This window comes from Neopelma chrysocephalum, unplaced genomic scaffold (genome assembly GCF_003984885.1).
Source record: "Neopelma chrysocephalum unplaced genomic scaffold, ASM398488v2 Primary Assembly neopelma1_45, whole genome shotgun sequence".
NCBI lineage: Eukaryota > Metazoa > Chordata > Aves > Passeriformes > Pipridae > Neopelma > Neopelma chrysocephalum.
In genome coordinates, this window is record NW_020897704.1 from 5,841,350 (window position 1) to 5,855,395 (window position 14,046).

The following is a 14,046-nucleotide window of genomic DNA, read 5'->3' on the forward strand; positions in this document are numbered from 1 at the left end:
TCCATTTAGATGTATTCCTTTTAGGTGGAATTAACTTTGAATATAAGTCGACCACTTGTTTATCTTTTTTCATAGCTTCTGTATTGCTCCATTTTGATACTATTTTTTGGGTTGTAATTTCTGTAAAATAATTTTATATTCTACTTTTAATCTTTGATTAGTCTTTTACTTCTGCATGAGAAATTACTGTTCTGAAGAGTGGAACCTGGCAGTTACCTAATAATAGTTGAAATTCATTTATTCAGAAAATAAACTTCTTTTTAAATGAGCTCGAGTCCCTAAAAAATAGTGAAGTCAAGCACAGAAATGTAGGGCTGTTGTGGCAGTATAGAACTAGACCATTGTTATTGTCTGAAAAAATTAGACATGCTAGTTGGTCTTTGGGAAGTATGTTTTATACTGAGATGGCATGCAACTGGCTGCAACATTTCTAAATATTTAAATAGTCATTACCACAATAAAATGATTATTGTAATTGATGTTTGATTAAAATAAAATAGGCCTTAGATAGGACCTGTTTAAAATTCCATTGCCTGTTTAGACACTATTTCTTTATTTTCTTTTCTAAATTTAGAATGATTCTTGAGTAAGGAAATAATGATAATATTTTCTAAATAAATTAGAAGGTATTTATATTGGTCTGTTAAAAATTGGGGCACTTCTGAGACTATTCTTTTGAAAAGAAAAAAGAAAGTTTCAAGCTGAGCTGAATGTTAAATGATTCTGTTAATGAAAAATGTGTAGGTAGTGCTTTTCAGTGAGTAGCAAGTGTCCTGTGTATGACATTGTGTCTTCTCCATAGCACCTTCAATATATATTTATTAAAACAGTCATAACTGCAAAGCATTTAGTGCTTTAGTCATCTTTGTTACTCTTAAGTATAAACCAAATTATAATCAAGACCTTAATAAACAGCTGTGGCATAGCTGTTGTGAGAGCACTTCAGAATTTTTGAGATAGAGATGATTGTTTTGTTTATTTCAATCCAGATGGGAAAATTATTTTTATTTTATGTGAGAGGTCAAAATATCAAGAAACCTAAATAGGTTTTCAGTCAATTAAAGAAACATAAACACTGATGTAATATAGATACAGAGGAGATTTTTTTTTTTAAATGTTATTTAAACTGAAAAGAAATTTTATGAGGAACCAAAACCCTGAAAATGGTTTCAAGAGGCCTGGTGGAATGGGGGTTTGATCCCTTCTCTTTGTTTACTAGAACAAATTTGACAAAGGGAGAGGCTTTTGTGATTTATATTTACTTCCAAATAAATGTGTTCCAGAGCTCAGTGCTCTGATATGCTTTTGAAGGTGATGTTTATATCAACTAAGAGTTCTAAACCAGGAGAGAAGGTCTTGGCATATATACACTGCCTCACCATGTGCAGGAACTGCACATTCTCTGAGAAAATGTTTTATACTGTCACTTCTCTGTCCACCTAGAAATTCAGGAAAGATATTGGAATACTCCTAATAAATTTATGTCCCCATTGTTTTAGCTTTACTTCTGTACTTAAAAAATGCTTGAATAAAAATAAGTCATGAAATTTAAGTGTAGAAGCCTATTGCTGCTCTGGTGAGGTTGGTTCAAAGGTGAAATTAGGAGAAAAAAAGTAGAAGGTGCTGGTGAGTTAGGGCCATACCTGCACTGAAGATTTCTGTAAAAACACAAGTTGCAACCAATTAAATGTTTTTGACTGATTGGCATACAAGTGCCAGCAGAGGGTCTTAATAAAACTAATTGTATTGCTCAAGGTCCAGTTTCATCACTGTAATTCTATTTTTGTTTGCCTTATATTAAGTTACAGTCTCTGTAAGGCGTGAGGCTGTTCTCATGTATTGACATCCAGAATAAGGAGGGATGTGTTGCTACAGTATTCCTGATAGTATGCAGAGAGACTCATAGCATATTCCTGGTGAGACCATTTCTCACTTGATGCGTGTTCTGTGTGTAGACTTAAAAGTGTTTCCCTTTTCCCTCAGTATTAATAAATGTTTAAGTATTAGCTTTGCTAGATAATACTATGTTCAGCAAGAACTACGTCCATCAGAAAATCATAGAGTCAAAGAATGGGTTGGAAGGGACCTTAAAGATCCTAACTCCAGCTCCCCTACCATGGGCAAGGAAACCTTTCTCTAGACCAGGTTGCTCAATGCCCCATCCAAACTGGCCTCGAAAACTGCCAGGGGTGGGATATCCACAGATTCTCTGGGCAACCTGTTCCAGTGCCTCACTACCCCCACATTAAAGAATTTCTTCTTAATATCCAGCTTAAATTTCTCTTCTTTCAGTTTGAACTCAGTATTCCTCGTCCTGTCAGTACAGTTCCTGATTAAGAATCCTTCTCTGAACGAGAGTTTCTTTATAAATTTTTCTTGTGTCATTTGCCAGATGAAACTTCCTGGCTTTCAGGGCCGTTATGGGAAGAAAGACTTGGAAGAAGATGAACTCTTTACCAGAAAGTTATTAGAAACTTTCTGTGTCAGAAAGCTAAAAGTTTTGAGAGGAACTCTTTCTATCTTAAGTTTTTACTGGCTGGGTGTTGGAAACCAGTGCTCTTTTCAACTTGCCTGGATCTTTTAATTTAATTAAGATGTATGTTGTATGGCAGATAATAAACAGCTTAGGGCAAAGGAGGGTGATCTTAGCTATTATAAACAGTCTGCCAACATAACTTTGCATAGAAATGTCAAAAAATAGGAGTCTTGTTGTTAATCCCCAAGCCAGAATGGCATTCAGGAGAGGAATGAAGGTGTGCACTAAAAAAAGGCAAACAGCGCTCTTGATACTTTGTGTCACATCTGCAGCTTTAGGCAGAGGTGCCTATTTTGTGGAATGAAATTGATCAAACAACTGATTCAAGTACAAGAATTTTTTTTTTTGAGTGCAGCTGTACTTCGAGGTTTAGCCAAATACTTAAGTGTACCCTAAGACCTGCTGTAACATTTTTTTCTTGCTGTATTTAAATTTCCTGACCCATCCTAAAATTAGTACGGTTTTGTTGACTGAGCTTTCAGCAGGCTCAGTTCCCCAGTTCCATAAATTGTGCAGCTATATAGGGAAAAAGAGCTACTCTGAATGTTTGCAAGCAAAGGGAAGACAAGCCTTCCACTTCTAGCCATCAACACAACTTAATTTTGGTTCTGTAAAACAGTAGAACTGAAAAAATAGTATAGCTATGTCAGTTAGGAGTTCAGTTGTTTTTCCATACGTGGGATCTGTACTCAGACACAAAGGGGTGTAGGAGAACAGCAATTAGTGGCAGTGTAGACTTGCTTTTTCAATGAGTCTCTGAGAACTTTAAGGAATTGAAAATGTGCATATTAATTTTTTTTTCTGTCATTTTACTTTGAACTATTCTGACCCCAACCAGTTAAATTATTATGTCTGCATCAAGATTTAACTCCTTAAAAGAAATTATAACTTTCAGTTGTAATAGTCATTAGGAAAGGGAACTAGAAGTTTCTAACTCACATTTTTAGGTTGGGGTTTTTTTGTGTGTTGTGGGTTTTTTTGTTGTTGTTTTTTGGGTTTAGTTTTTTTTTTCTTACTGAAAAGAGGAACGAACTGTTGTTTTCAGATTGCTATATTCTAATGCAGAGATAGTTGATAGTTAAGGATTTTCACAGTGAAGTCAGAGATTTGAATAAAACTAATTTTGTAGCTTTCATGTGTACTTGTCTTTACTTTTACAAAGTATATAAAGCAATAAAATATGATGCAGATGATAGAATCATAGTGCTGGTAAATGTATTAGATAATGTTTTTAAGCTGCCATTTTTTGCAATTCTATTTTTTGAGCCTTCTGTCTGAAAAATTGCACGAGGTTCCTTTAGAGGACCTATGGTACTTCTAAATTGTCTTTCTCTTAAGGAGGTTATTGCTTTTAGTGTAATAATTTGTAATGTTGTTTATTGTTCATCTGCTTAGTCACTTTTCTTTATTCCTCTGTCTTCTATTTTTTTATAACTTACGGAATTTATTGTTTTCATTTTAGCTTTTAAATCCCCCCCACAAAGATTGCTTATCAAGTGTGTTGCATTATGCAAGTTACCGACAAGCATACAAGGTTTTGGATGTCTTTCAGAGACTCTTTTATTAAATACTCATTTTTAAAATGTAATAATAATAATAATTTTCCAAAGCAGATGTTTCTTTTGTGTACTTGGTACTAATATCAGGACTTCTGTTTCTTTATGTCCTCATATCTGGTGAATTATCAATACCATTTGAATTCTCTGTGAGTTTTCCAATATCCTCCCTTTTCCTTATGAAAAATAGTAAAGGCTAACAAGAAATGCTCTGGGGTTTGTATGTACAAATCAAACTAAATACTGCAAGTGTTTAAACATTACTTACTCTTAAAAATGTGTAAATAAAATTGTCATCCATTCTTTGAAAGGTTCTATTACTGCATTATTTATCTGCAGTACCATTTGAAGTTATTGTATTATCTGATAAACAGCTTTTCATCTCCTCTGTTCCGAAGCCATAATGATTTTGTTCTGTTACAAGTGTGTCCTAATTCTGCTGGATGTGGGGGAGGTGGACTGTGTTGACCACAAGAATAATTTGTTTCTACCAGCCTGGAGTTTCTGAAGAAACTTATGTTGTTTTCCTGGTTTGAATTTTGATGCAAAAATGCCATATTGTATTTTGCAGCTTGTTATCTTTGTGGGTTGCTGTTTTGCTCCTTCTCATGTAAATAGCTGTTACCATAGGAATGCTTTCCAGTTTATAGATTTTGTTTTCAGGTAGACCCCTGAGAAACTTTAGAAGATACCCTGACCAAAGGTTTTCTTTGTTGCACTAGGAAGCTTATGACCAAGTGCCATAACTATAAGACAGTAGTTTCTCCCTTCATGTGCATACATCCTGTAGTTGCATAAAACTATCTTATAAAAAGAGGTGCGCATTTTTCATTTCATGTAAACTTTTTTGATTCCTTTCTTAGAGAGAAGATGATGAAGAAATGCAAGCCTTAAAAGAAAAATTGAAGTACTGGCAGAGGCTGCGCCATGATCTTGAAAGAGCACGTTTGTTGATAGAACTTATACGTAAGCGTGAAAAATTAAAAAGAGAACAGGTAAATGGAGCGTCTTTTTAATTTGGTGAAACTTTTCTGAAGGAAATAATTTAAATATTTTCACCCGTAGTTTTCAGTAGAAGGACTGCTGTCTTTTAATCTTCATGTAGGATCAAGGGACGTATGTGCATGTGTGCACTCAAACTGCTAAAAATATATAAAATTTTCATAGAGTCATAGAATGGCTTGGGTTGGAAGGGACCTTAAAGATCATCTAGTCCAACCTCTCTTTAATGAACAGGGACATCTTCAATTAGATCAGGTTGCTCAAAGCCCCATGCAACCTAACCTTTAATTTTCCCAGCGATAAGGCATCTACCACCTTTCTGGGCCACCTGTTCCAGTGCTTCACCCTCATTGTAAAACAAAATAAAATAACTCTTTATATTTAGTCTGAATCTACCCTCTTTTAGTTTAAAATTGTTACCCCCTCTCCTGTCACTACAGGCCCTACTAATCAGTTTGTCCCCATCTTTCTTATAAACCCCCTTGAAGTACTGAGAGACTGGAGTGAGGTCTTCTCAGAGCCTTCTCTTTCTTCTCCAGGCTGAACAATCCCACTTCTCTCAGCCTTTCTTCAGAGGAGAGCTCCAGTCCTCTGATCATATCTGTGGCTCTCCTCTGGGCTCTCTCCAACAGTTTCATGCTATTCTTATGTTAGGGGCCCCAGAGCTGGATTCAATACTCCAGGAGGGCAGAGTAGAGGGGCAGAATCACCTCCCTCAACCTGCTGGCCACAATTCTTTTGACTCAGCCCAGGATACAATTGGCTTTCTGGGCTGCAAGTGCACACTGCCAGCTCATGTTGAGATTTTCATTCACCAGCACCCTCAAGTCCTTCTCGATGGGGCTGCACTCGATGTGTTCATCCTTCAGCTGGTATTGGTACCTGGGGTTGCCCCAACAGGTGTCAGGGTGATTGAAGTCCCCGTCAGAACAAGAACCTTTAAGCACGATGCCTCCTGTAGCTGGAACGAGAAGGCTTTGTCAATAGGTTCCCCTAGATCTGAAATAAAGGACAACCACAGGGTTCCCTCTGTCACCTCAGTGTCTGCGCTTTCAACCTGCTTGTTGCTTTTCTTCAGAGACAACTCCACAATCTGTTCATCTGCTGATGTAGAGGACAACTCCTCTGCCCTGTCTTCCTGTCTTGTCCCTTCTTAACAGCCTGTAGCCATCAACAGTCACACTCCAGTCATGGGATGTGTCCCATCAAGTTTCAATAATGGCAACACGGTTGTAGCTCTTTAGCAGCACAGTGGCCTCCAGCTCCTCCTGTTTGTTGCTCATGCTGTGTGCATTGGTGTAGAGAAATTATTTAACAAGCCATTCTGTTAGACTTGGAAAGACAATTGGTTTCTGAAGAAGTGTAGAAAATTTGATTTCTTCAGGCTTTCCCAGTACATGTGCTTATATGGAGTTGCACTTTTATTCTTCTGTCACCAAAAAAAGAAGCTGCATCTTAAGACCTACGATATTCTAGAGTTAACATTACCAGGAGAAGAGATTAGAGGAAACGATAATGCTGAAAGATAAGATTTTATATGAAAACTGTGAAAGCAAAATGTTTGAACTTAGGGGTTTTTGATGGTCCTTATTTATAAAAACACCATTCAGTGCTGGTAACTCTTTAAATGGCCTGAAAATTAAACTACAGAAAAGTTGAAATATTGTCAAAAACACTGAAAATTCTGAAGGATGTTCACATATTTGAAGATGTTGATTCTGTTTTTTTAAATTATTTTCTTGGAATTTACACAGAATATTGTCTTTCCAATTACTTTTTGTTTTGCTCTTATGTAGCATATAAATGTTCATCGGATTCTTTATTTGAACTTTGAACATAGCAATACAACTAAAATTTAATTTTAAACATATTACCATTAAATTCTTACTATTTTCACATTGTTGGTGAACTGTGAAGCTATTCTTATGTAACATCTTTTGAAGGAAAAGAAATACATTTAGAAGTGGAACAAAATTCTTATATATAAAATACAAATTTGAGTTCTGGGAAGCTGAAGGAATGAGAGATTTTCAGCTGATGATTTTATAAGGGAAAAATTAAAATCAGTGTCAAACAATTGCCAACTGATGATACTGAAAGTAGTATTGAACTCATTTACTTAAATGTATATTTTATTTCATATCTAAAGTATTATACTGTTGCTGCAAAACAACTTTAATACAGTATGTTAATGAAAAATGCTCAATTGGATAATTGTTACTTCTTTAGGTCAAGATTGAGCAGGTTGCTATGGAACTTAGACTTACTCCATTCACTGTACTTCTGCGATCAGTTCTGGATCAGCTGCAGGAAAAGGATTCTGCTCGTATATTTGCTCAGCCAGTGAACCTTAAAGAGGTGAGTTTGCAGCCGTGTTTCCTGATGTTTACATACGGGTTGGTGGCACTTAAGTACAAGAAACAAGTCATTGCATGCAGGGTTGGAAGCAGTGTTACCTTTTAATCTTTATTCTGATAATTTACCATGTGAGTTATGGTTTACTGCTGTGAAAGCCTTTTGTTGTTTATATACCAAAATAGTATCTGGGAAATACTTGTATGGAATGATGGGTAGATGTTACTATTTTGCAATAAGATGATTTTGATGAAGCAAACTCTTAAGGGTATCAAAAACTGAAATGTTGATACTATGTTCTTATTTGCAGGTGAAACTAGACAGAGTATGTGTATATGTACATGTAGATGTGTGTACAAAACATGTAGACATGTCTGTATAAATTAAATGGATATGTGTGCAGATACTGTATAGAATCATAGAATCATTAAGATTGGAAAAGACCTCCAAGATCATCAAGTCCAACCTTTGACCTAATACCACCATGCACACTATACCGTATTGTGAAGTACCACATCCAGTTGTTTTGAACACTTCCAGGGACGGTGACTCCACCACTTCCCTGGGGAGCCTGTTCCAATGCTTAACCACCCTTTCAGTGAAGAAATTTTTCCTGATATCCAACCACAACTGCCCTTGGCACAACTAGAGGCTGTTTCCCCTTGGCCTGTTACTAGTTGCCTGGGAGAAGAGGTACATGAAACCACAGAATTCTAAGAACGTACAGTTTCAGCATATCTTAGTAAAGCTCAAACTTGTTACCCAAGGTGCAGAATCTTGTAATATGTAAACATCTGTTGGCATGCAAATATTTGCAATATCGTGATGTGCAATTCTGAGCTACATTTTGAATTTTTTACATTGAAGTGTTGCAAAATATGTTTAAAATGTGTATGAGTTAACTAATAGTACTTTGGCTGTAATAAGACAATTTTACCCATTTGTGTTTTAAATATTTGTTCAAAGGTTCCGGACTATTTGGATCATATTAAACATCCTATGGATTTCTCTACCATGAGAAAACGGTTAGATGCTCAAGGCTATAAAAACCTCAGTGAGTTTGAAGAAGACTTCAATCTTATCATAGATAACTGTATGAAATACAATGCAAAAGATACAATATTTTATAGAGCTGCAGTGCGGTTAAGAGATCAAGGAGGTGTAGTTCTCAGGCAAGCTAGGCGAGATGCTGAAGGAATCGGTTACAATAATGAAACTGGAATGCACTTACCTGAACGGCCTAAACTTGAGACACCCCAGCCTTTCTCTTGGGAAGATGGTAAGATGTTTTTTGATTATGTTTAAAAGTTGCTTTTTTTTCATTACACATGGTGTGTACATTCCATACACATGTTTAGGTTTGTTGCTGTTTGCTGACTAGATTTCCCACTTTCCTATTAAAAACAGTGCTTGAAAGATTCTAGTGTTTCTATTCTACTAGATCTGTCATTAGAAATCAGCATTACCCAGATTCTGATTTTGGCAGTGTCAGAGCCTAATTTAACAACTTATATGGAAAAGATTTTTAAGCTGAATGCTCTCTTTCACATGATTGTATATGCTTTTAAGCCATGGAAAGTGCTCATAAACTTCAGCACGTTCCTAAATAACCTACTCAATTAAAAAACAAAGCACGTTTGTAATAGTAGGATTTAAAATTTATTCTTTTGACATACACATCAGTTTTCTGAGGTTTTGGCAGTGAAGGAGAATATTTAACACATTTCTTTTATAACTGTAATTTTGTCCTTCTCATTTACAAGAAGGAACTCCCCTTTTAGGGTGGGAGTGATTAAGTATGTCTTTCTTCTGACCTTTTAATTCTTTGCACTGTTACTTAGTTCTTTTGAGCAAAATGGTGATTAAGAAGTATAGTAAATATATAGTAGAAATTAATTTCAACATTTCTGACTGTAATATAAGTAGCTTTTTGACAATATCTTTTTATTTTGGCATGTGAATTTTACTTTTCTTTTCCCTCCTGTTGGTATTATTATTCTGGGAAATACTAATACATTTGCAATTGTGCGTGTTTTGACTTCAGTGGATAGGTTACTGAATCCTGCAAACAGAGCACATATGTCCTTGGAAGAACAGCTGAGAGAGTTGCTAGAAAAACTTGATCTGACCTGTGCAATGAAATCCAGTGGGTCAAGGAGCAAAAGAGCAAAGCTGTTAAAGAAAGAAATCAGCATTATTCGCAACAAACTAAGTCAGCAACACAACCAAGCTCCTCAAATAGAATCAGGTATTGGAAGTTTTGAAGAAGAAAGTGCAGCATTAGAACAGGATGGCGAAGAAGAAGGTAAGATTGTAAACCAGGTTGAAATGAGTGCTGTTCTGATCCTCTTCAGTCAGATGCTTTATTAATGTGAATTAAAGGGTTTAATAAATGAATATTAATTTTAAATTTAAAATACTTATTTTAAATTAAAAATATGCATTTTAAATATGCAAATGACCACCTAATCCCAACAAATATTTTAAGAATAGAATGATCTTCTTAAAAAAAAGCTTACCTCCATTATTTTTCACTACAGCAGGGCTTTTAAAAATATAGATGTTAAGAAATGAAAGTGCAAACAATGCCATACGAAAAGCAGTTGGAAATGCCTGAATGGAAAATATCTTTGTACTTTTGGAAATACACTTAAATGTCAAAATATGTATTGGGGATCATGTGAGCCTAGGTCAATAGTGAGGAAAACTCTAACTGTTGTACTGTCTCTTGTAGCCTTTTTTATTCTCTACTCCAGACTCTGGGGAGGAGGGTGGGTAGGTTTGGGATTTATTTATTTAGTTATTTAAATAAAGCTAACTATTGATAGGACTTAATACTTTTCGTGTTGTAGAATCAAGTCAGTCATATCTACCCAGCTCTTCCCCTTTTGGTTCTCTTCCTCCTCAAAACATTTGTCTCAGAACTGTATCTACTCTTGGCTGATCGCCATTGATTTCAATAATAGCAATGTGCTAGAAAGACCTAACTTCGTATTTCAATTGAACATCATAATTTGCATTTTTAGCTTTCAAATGAATTTCTGAGGTCTTTATTGCTCATTTTTAAATGATGCAAGAAAATCTGTCTCTCAAAAAAAAAAGTTCTGTTGAGTTTGTTTCATGGTCACCTCTGAAAAATGAAACTTCTTTAGGAGAGTTAGAGATGTGTTTCATTTTGAATAAGTGCATTGAATAGGAGGAGGAAAGAGCTCAAGGGAAAGTGGAAGCATGGTAATAAATAAAACAGTCTCTGTTTGTTGCAGCTTGGTGCTATCAAAATTTTTAAAAGGTGAAGTCAATAAAATGACTGTCCTTAACTGCCATTCAAACAGCAGTATAGTGTTTAATTCTTAGTGTAGCTAAGAGACCACTTTCCAAACATATAACTTGTTTGAGATTTGAACAATGATAGAAAAAGCTTTCATGAATTGGCGTATTATCTTGTTCTGAGGCTTTAAGTATTCTCAGAATGTTTAATGATCTCTTTTTTTTTTTTAAATTTGGTGGTTTTTTTAATCAAGTGATGATGGTACTAAATACAGTTCTTTATGAATGTAGTTTTGGCAGCTAATGAATACACTAACTTTTTTTGCTTGTAACTTAACATTTTTATGTCACAGCCTTTCACTTCAGCTGTTTACCAAAAAATAGTCCAAAGTGAGCAGTAGCAGTTTTCTTGTATTTACAGTATGCTTTTTAAATGAAAGATAATGAAAAGCATGATCTAGGGTTGATTTGCATTGTTTTTATAGTTCTGATCTAGTGAACAATAATATTAATTAGTTCAAATTTCAGTTCTCAAATAGAAGGTACTTAGAGGAGTAAAGAAAACAAATTGCCAGAAAAAGATGAGGAATGTAGAAGAATACTGTGCCCAGGATCTGTACAGGAGCTGACTTTGGAAGTGCTGTGAATTACCCCCTTGCAATTCTGTTTTCAATCTCTGATCATGTCAAAAATTATGGTACCAGAATAATCCCATGACATTTACGTTTTATTGGCTAAAGAATTCTCAAGGGGTTTTATGTTCTTAAATCTTTTTGTGAATATTTTCTAGTTAATTTTAAGAAAATTAGAATTTGTTCACAAAGAACAGTCACCTTGGACATTCTAAACTACAGGCTTTTTTAATTGGTGGTACTTTAAATGTGCTTGTCCGACTGTACATTTTATTCTACTGTCTTCCTGAAATAGCAGTTACCAATTCTAATGCTTGTGTGCCATCATCACATGAGCATAGTCACGCTGCATTTTAAAAATATGTATTTTTAGTATGAACTATGCTATTGTTGATTAAACCTTAAACAACAGGGTTGAGATTTTCCTGCACTTAGAATTCATTGATTTCCTAGTAAACATAGCTGGGCTGAAACCAAAGCAATATAGACATATCTCCTGCAAATAGAGGACTTAAATACTTGGGGTATTATACCTTTTTCAGGTAGTAGAAAAATTAATTAAGTTTTAAGTATTTTATGTGATAGCATAAACAGTATGTTGGTCTCATACAGTTACTCTAGAATAAGTATTTCCTTTCTTATATTTCGAAAGATTCTTTGGAAACTAGAAAGGTTTTAACATCTTTTTGAGTTGATAATTATGGGTTAGGACATCATTCTGTTTGTATTCAGGCATGCTGCATTAGTTGAATGTTTATTTTCTTTCCCAATACTTGGGATGAAAAACTGAAACTACTTTTATTCACTCACAGTTATATCTCCATTGTCTTTTCCCAGTGGAATTGACTGGGATACAATCACATTAAAATAAAAGGTGGCTGGGGGGGGTGCTGGAGAAAAAACGGTAGAGGGTGGCTTTTCTGATTTCTCCTGTCAAATCTGCATTGTCAAGTGTGTATTTGTAAACTAGTGGCTAATCAAGCTGTAAGATTTTGGGGGTCTTTTTTTTCCCCCTCCTCCATTATTTCTTTTTGGGTTTGGTACATAAAACTTCTAACCGCATCTGCAAAAACAGCTTTACAAATCTTACCTTTCAGTAGATTTTATAACACATTTTAACTCACTGGAGTACATCAGGTTAAAAATACTTTTTTTTTTCACTGTTTATGTGGTAAAATTTTTCTTAGGCAGGTAAGGTGAATATTGGTAAGGTGAAATAGATAAAATTATCAACAATTTTACTTGAATGGCAGTATAATTGCATTTAACAGATAATGATCCACCACCCCAACTTTCTAATAAAAAAATAGATTTTGTAGTTTTTAGTTAATGAAACTAACACAACTGCATGAGAAGTAAAAAGTATTTATTCAGGTATAAATTGTTAACACCAACTATAAACACCTACTTTTCTACCCCTGTTACGTTCCCAGTATAAAAGTAGGAACTACTAACTAGGACAGATTGTTGCTAGACAAGTTTTGGTTTTAAAATGTTATGCTTTGTTTCCAGACAACAATTTATTTGATGGGCTGCACATTTATAGTGAGTTTTATAATAGACTTTATAACTACAAGTTTTCAAAAATCACACTCTATTTATAATTTTTTCAGGAGATAAATCTCCCCCTAAACTTGAACCATCAGATGCATTACCTCTTCCTTCAAACTTGGAGACTAATTCAGAACCACCAACCCTCAAACCAGTAGAACTCAATCCAGAGCAGAGTAAGCTTTACAAAAGAGTAAAATTTGATAATGAATTATATAGCACTTCCATTCAGAAAGAAATAAATGGACACACTCCAGAACACTTACTTGACAGTAATCTCAATGAGTCGACTGTTTCTGCTGTAGCTGAGTCATCAACTGATGTAAACAGACGTACATCCATTCTCTTCTGCAAATCGAAAAGTATAAGCCCCCAAAAGTCTGCAAAGAACACTGAAACCCAGCCAACTTCTCCACAGCTAGGGACCAAAACCTTTTTGTCTGTAGTCCTTCCAAGGTTGGAGACACTTCTGCACCCAAGGAAAAGATCAAGGAGTGCATGTGGAGATTCTGAGGTTGATGATGAGTCCCCTGTAAAGCGCTTGGATACAGGTAAATGTTTACAAAACTTATTTGAATGGATGCATCTGGAAAGTTGACATACCTGTTATTTTCTTTGCATACGTGTGATTGTAAATCTTCATATTTTAGCACATAGAATAGGCTTTCCTCATAGTTGAGTTCAGAAAATTACAGATTCATTTTTGTGTTGACCCTATACAATTAGACTTTACTGAACCAAGTTTTAGTTCTTTGGTTTCATGATGCAGTTTTCAAGATTACACGTATAGGTGGGTGAATTTTTTATTTATTTCCTTTTGTTGAAACCAGTAGGAAAGATGAATCAGCTGGTTTTCTGCAAATTCCCTGTTAAATTACATGGAATTCACACATAGTGCCAAAACTAGAACTCTTACAAGCAGGGCCATGAAAAATACATATTCTATGTATGACTTCATTTCACTGTATTGTTACTCTAAGCATATTTTCACATTATGAATCTTATGACTGTGTGTGAGGTGCTTTGTATATCCATATGTTTTAGGGAAGTGTTAAAATCCCAAGGTATAATGACACTTCTTGTGGCTTTTTCTTTAGTCTGTACGCTTAAAATAAAGTTGAAGAATCGAAGTGTAAGATTATACTCT

The 14,046-nt window shown here is 35.0% G+C and overlaps 1 protein-coding gene across 5 annotated transcripts in view; it reads left to right on the forward strand.

The window, feature by feature from the left end:
- Nucleotides 1-14,046, forward strand: part of BRD1 (bromodomain containing 1) — a 56,626-nt gene that overhangs the window by 19,615 nt on the left and 22,965 nt on the right. For 3 of the 5 annotated variants that reach the window (XM_027679235.1, XM_027679236.1, XM_027679240.1), the window contains 5 exons: nucleotides 4,956-5,087; nucleotides 7,324-7,452; nucleotides 8,416-8,728; nucleotides 9,494-9,754; nucleotides 12,962-13,450. In XM_027679235.1, the coding sequence (XP_027535036.1) occupies nucleotides 4,956-5,087; nucleotides 7,324-7,452; nucleotides 8,416-8,728; nucleotides 9,494-9,754; nucleotides 12,962-13,450 (1,324 nt within the window). The remainder of the gene's footprint in view (nucleotides 1-4,955; nucleotides 5,088-7,323; nucleotides 7,453-8,415; nucleotides 8,729-9,493; nucleotides 9,755-12,961; nucleotides 13,451-14,046) is intronic. The other 2 variants (XM_027679237.1, XM_027679238.1) reach the window with 2 other exon arrangements.